We start from the raw sequence: 5,439 nt of genomic DNA, 5'->3' as shown, positions 1-5,439 counted from the left end.
ATGAAAGTATAAATAAACTAAGTGTTAGTGAATCTATCGTTTTGATGGGATACGAATTCTATGCAACTAATTTCAACGATCCAATCGTCAAACTTGTTTGTATATGCTTCGAGATCGCATATGCCAAAAATCACAAAAAACAAACATTCAGAGATCAAGTAATGAGACAACTTTTCGACGGTTATAAAACAAAAAATCACGATTTAACGGTTATTTTAACTCCGATTTTAATGATTTTTTACAACTACACTCCTTGACCCTATATGAATACAATGAATGAATTCAATTTTCAATTTAAAATATTACACTAGTGGATACCACAAAATCTTATGTTATACTTAATGAAAGTATAAATAAACTCTAAGTATTAGTGAATATCGTTTTGATGGGACACGAATTCTATTAAACTAATTTTAACGATGCAACCGTCAAACTTGTTTGTATATGCTTCGAGATCACATATGCCAAAAATCACAAAAAGCAAACATTTAGAGATCAAGTAACGAGACAAAACTTTTCGACGGCTATAAAACAAAAAATCATGATTTAACGATTATTTTAACTTCGATTTTGATGAGTTTTTACAACTACACTCCTTGACCCTATACGAATACAATGAATGAATTTGATCGTCAATTTAAACGATCCAACCGTCAAACTTGTTTGTATATGCTTCGAGATCACAATCAGCAAACTTGTTTTTTTATAAGGCTCTTATTTTCGAGTGTAGATGTAGTACTTAAATGACAAATATGTTTTAATGTTTTGATGTAATATTTATGTGGTAATGTGTGGTATGTGCAAATTTAAGAAAATTTATATTTTTCTTAATGGGTCATAACGGGTCGGGTGGGTAAAGTGACCCGACCTGTTAAGGATCCATTAAGATAACAGATGTGACACGACACGATCCATTAAGATAACATGTGTTACAAAAAAACGACACAAACACGACAGATACGATCCGTTTGCAAGCACCTGTAAGCACTCAATCTCTCAAGGGACAAAACAATATCTTCCCCCTGGACACTCCCCAATACTGAAAACTGAAAAGCGTCATAAAAATCAGCAATCTTATCCTCTAATTTTCACATGGCCCCTCAACCTCCCTATCCCTCCCTCTCCCACTCTCCCTTTCGCACGTGTCCCCACCTCCCGATAAATCCGCATGCGAGAAAATCCACACGCCAAACGAATCACGTACGAAAACACAACTCACACCCAGCTCAGCCTCCATCAACGGTCCTGATCTTGCCACGTCATGTACCGTACCGTCTAACAACGGCCTGAAACTCCCGTTCTCTCTCTCCAGAATTTTTCTTCCTTGTTTCCCCAATTCTAATCGGATACAGAGAGAGAGTAGGGAGAGAGGGAGAGAGAAAGGGATTGGATAACCGAACGCCGATGTGATTCCGTTTTCTTGAGCGCCCATTTTCTCGGGAGAGTAATACTTTCTCGGAAAATCTCGGTTTTAGGCAGGATGGAGGAAATGTTGTCCGCTCTGTTGGAGTTCTTCGTAAAACCCTCGATAACCGAAACATTCGTCGACATATTGCTTTGCGCAGTCCCGATATGGCTGGCCGTCATGATTGGCCTGGTGATCGGCTGGTCATGGCGGCCCAGGTGGACCGGTCTCCTGTACCTCGGCCTTCGGAGCAAGTTCCGGTTCCTCTGGACCGCGCCGCCGGGGTTCGGCGCTCGCCGCCTCTGGCTCGCTTTTACCGCGCTCTCCGCTTTCTCCCTTTGCCGCACGATTTGGTCCAATTTCAAGGGAAAAGGGAAAGTAGCGCCGCCGTCTGCTGGGGACTCGGCCGCTTCGGGTTCGGCTGCCACGGCTGGGAGCGACACCGACATTGTTGGGTGAGTTTCTAGCTGTATCAGCTTCTATTAGTAAAATTCTGCTTTTTTTATTTTTTTTATTATATATATATATATGTTAGAATTGTGTTAGGGTTTGTACCGATTGAATTCACATTATGTTTTCGTTTGAATTTCGACGTTTTCGGATTCTTTTGTCAGTGAATTTAATATTTGATTGGAATGTGCAACATTTTAAAAATGTAATTCATGTTTTTCTGGCGGACTGAAAAGATTATGAGTTAAATAGGACCTGAATTTCTTTTCAATATTCTTGCGGAAGATGTAAGCTTATCTATTAGAATCTAATAAAATCTATCATTTGACAAAAAAATAAAATCTATCATATGGCTTACCGATAAAGGCTAGCTCTTGGAGTTTAGTGCAACCGCTGGATTTTGAATGCGTTTTTTGGTTTTACTTCCGCGAAATTGCTGTTTGGAATAGGAATTATTGCCTATTATAAAGTTGGCGTCTTGAATGTGGTGACATTATGACGTTGGCATCAATTACATGCGCTCTTCTTGAATCGGAGTTTTAGTTCCTGCACAGCCTAGATTGTTTCCGTTCGACGATGGAATTTTGCCAACCTTTGAAAACATATTTAGTTACTAATAAAAGTGGATGTTGTGGAGAAATGCTTCCTTTCTTTTTGGGTTGGAGAGTTATTCATGTTACCCTTTAATTCACTTGGGAAACAAGAAAGATCTGCATTTTTGTGTAGGCACCTGAAATCAAAAAATTAATCTGTTTAATAGTAATATGTTGCAATCCTTATAATTTTACCTTTTTGTCTTGTTCTTGCCTTGAAAAACTGTTCTTATTCACTTTCTCAGACCCATTGCTAAAGGTGCCGAGAGACTGCAGGATGTTGTCACAGAAACTGATTTGGAGCACCTAGTGAATTTAATTGGAGGGAGAGATGGAGAGATGGAATGGCAAAGCCTGATGGAGAGGTCGACTCCAAGCATGGCATACAAAGCATGGCGCCACGATCCTGAGGTAGATGCTGACCTTGACTTTTTCTACTCTTTAACATCTTAAGTTTGTGCTTCATCTGCTGAAAACATACGTCTGAAAACTGTTGATTTATCTATCAAGAAATTGTTAATGGTAGGGAATAGGGATGCCTATTTTTTACCTGCTGCTTTCATTGACATACGTTTCTTGTGATCCTCAATTGACATCTATATCAACGTCATGTATGATATTCTTTTAGCCAATCTTGTTGCATAATGACATATTTTATTCCTTTTTCCATATTATCTCAAATGTGGTTTTCAGTTCCAAAATGCCCTAAGAGTTTGTCGCTAAAAATCCTCACTTATTGCAGAATGAAATGATTCATATAGCTATTGCAGTTACCCTGATTCTTGTTTTAGCACTTCAAAATATCAAATTTTTAGTACCATATATAGTATTCTAGTAACTGATAGTGGTTTTGCTTACCAGACAGGTCCCACTGTGTACTGTAGTAGAACTGTCTTTGAGGATGCAACACCAGAGTTGGTTAGAGATTTCTTTTGGGATGATGAGTTTCGACCTAAATGGGATCCGATGCTCACATACTTTAAGATATTAGGGGAATGCCCTCAGACTGGAACTATGATTGTTCACTGGATTAAAAAGGTCAGTGAAAGAAAGGATTTGCTCGATTGTGTTGATTCTGCATTTTCATTGTATCTCTTTCTAATTGAAAATATGAATGACTGCTTCCCACTTTGTTCCTCTGCTGTGCAGTTCCCCTTTTTCTGCAGTGATCGAGAATATTTAATTGGTCGAAGAATATGGGTGGCTGGAAAAACTTATTATTGTGTGACAAAGGTACTTGTTGAAGCCTCTCCTCGTTGATGCTTGTATTGTAGCTCTCTCCTCGTTGATGCTTGTATTGTAGCTCTCTTTCCGCAATTATTTATTTTACTTTCTTTGTGAAGAGGACATTGTGGCAATTCCATATTTTTCACTTTAGAGAAATAGGCTGGAGTCTGTTTCAGTTGAGTCAGACGCAGAATAGAACTGAGATGGGTGGGTTGAATCTAATTGATCATCAGAAAAGCTGAACCAACATAACTGAAAAGAAAATAATTTGATTTGGTTGGTGTTGCATTGTTGAAGGAACACAAAAATGTGTCAGGGGTTCAGATTTAAGAGGTAAAGAACATAACAAAACCGTGAAATCTAAAGTCAAGAAATGTTTTCGTCTAGCATCTCTCCCTATGCCGTGAATTTGAATTCTTTCCATGGTTTGAGCATCATATCTTTCTTTCACAGTGTGCGGATAAAAAAAAAATGATTATGTTGGTATTCATATATACTCTGGGTCTTACTGTATGAGCTACAATATTGCAGGGTGTTCCATATCCAGGCTTGCCTAAGTGTGACAAGCCCAGACGTGTGGAACATTATTTTTCTAGTTGGATAATCAAGGCTGGTAAGAATTTAATGAGAAATCTGATTTTTCAACAATAAGTTGACCAATCTTGGTGACAATGTAACGGTGAATACTCATTTGCTGAATTGGAAAACAAATGCAGTGGAGTCGCAGAAAGGAGATGGACAGTTATCTGCATGTGAGGTTACCCTCGTACACTACGAAGACATGGGCATCCCCAAAGATGTGGCAAAGTTGGGTGTCCGTCATGGGATGTGGTGCACTGTGAAGAAATTACACTCCGGTATGAGAGCATACCAGAATGCGAGGAAATCAGAGGCTGCTCTATCTCAAAGTGCCCAGATGGCCAAAATCACCACCGAGGTATCCTCCGATGGAAGCATGAATCATTTGGAGCCGTCACCTGGTGAAGAAGAAAAAGGTCAAATCCCAAACAATAAAAGACCAAATGAAAACGGCATTGATTGGAAATGGATAGTTATAGGTGGATCTGTGGCTCTGGTTTGTGGACTTCACACAGGTGTAATAGGGAAAGGGTTGTTACTTGGAGCAGGGCAGAGATTCGCCCGAAAGAGATGAGAGTACCGTGCGAAGACTTAATCTAGCCGATCACAGACGTAGTCTATCTGTTTCTGTATTCTTGAATTTTTGTTCACATCGACCCATTAATTGTTACAAATTATGATAACCATAGGGTAAATTTTTGTATTGGCTTCAAGTTGATCAACATCATGTCTATGTACTTTTATGTTCCGTAATCTTATTTCCTTGTCGACGTACCTTATGAGCTGAGAAAAATTATGTCAGTGAAGTAAAGCACCTTAATGGCTTTGCGGATCCAATTTGTGTGCCTTTTTCAGCACAAATGAGTGTATATGATAAGGAGTTTGTCTCTGGGTGACTAGCCCACCAAATATAGGTGCTCTAGGTCGGCTTCAAGCTGCAAGGACAAAGATACTCGGGTGATGAGCTCTAAATGATACTCGTGAGTAACATATCATAGGACACTCTACTTGCGCTCAGATCATAGAACACTCTATTTGCCAAGAAAGCTAATGAAGTGACATTTTTTGACCAAATGAGACTTGCGATGGATAACCAGTTGAGAGAGGAGAAAATGTTGTTTAACTAAACTGAAGAAATTCCTAACCTGAGCTGATTCTATGACTCCAGTAATGTTTAATTGAACT

At 39.1% G+C, this 5,439-nt stretch overlaps 1 protein-coding gene across 2 annotated transcripts; it reads left to right on the top strand.

The window, feature by feature from the left end:
- The first annotated feature begins 1,191 nt into the window (after positions 1 to 1,191).
- LOC126608485 (uncharacterized) lies at positions 1,192 to 5,028 on the top strand. Of its 2 annotated transcripts, none has more exons than XM_050276398.1 (6): positions 1,192 to 1,860; positions 2,725 to 2,859; positions 3,310 to 3,486; positions 3,598 to 3,681; positions 4,207 to 4,288; positions 4,392 to 5,028. In XM_050276398.1, the coding sequence occupies exons 1-6, from the start codon at positions 1,573 to 1,575 to the stop codon at positions 4,826 to 4,828; spliced, it is 1,203 nt and encodes a 400-aa protein (XP_050132355.1). In that variant the 5' UTR covers positions 1,192 to 1,572; the 3' UTR covers positions 4,829 to 5,028. The 2 variants fall into 2 exon arrangements, with proteins under 2 accessions (XP_050132355.1, XP_050132354.1); XM_050276397.1 differs by having other exon boundaries at positions 1,200 to 1,860; positions 2,694 to 2,859.
- Positions 5,029 to 5,439: the final 411 nt, after the last annotated feature.

The sequence above is a fragment of the Malus sylvestris genome, chromosome 16 (assembly GCF_916048215.2).
Source record: "Malus sylvestris chromosome 16, drMalSylv7.2, whole genome shotgun sequence".
In the NCBI taxonomy this organism is placed as follows: domain Eukaryota; kingdom Viridiplantae; phylum Streptophyta; class Magnoliopsida; order Rosales; family Rosaceae; genus Malus; species Malus sylvestris.
The sequence above is the reverse complement of the archived record's forward strand: the minus strand, read 5'-3'. Positions and strand labels throughout refer to the sequence as shown.

What these genes read in the sequence shown, in the direction of transcription:
- LOC126608485 (XM_050276397.1), top strand. Translation starts at nt 1,481, where the DNA reads ATGGAGGAAATGTTGTCCGCTCTGTTGGAGTTCTTCGTAAAACCCTCG. An exon ending in AGCGACACCGACATTGTTGG is followed by an intron (nt 1,861 to 2,693) that starts GTGAGTTTCTAG and finishes TCACTTTCTCAG; the next exon opens with ACCCATTGCTAAAGGTGCCG. An exon ending in CTTATTATTGTGTGACAAAG is followed by an intron (nt 3,682 to 4,206) that starts GTACTTGTTGAA and finishes ACAATATTGCAG; the next exon opens with GGTGTTCCATATCCAGGCTT.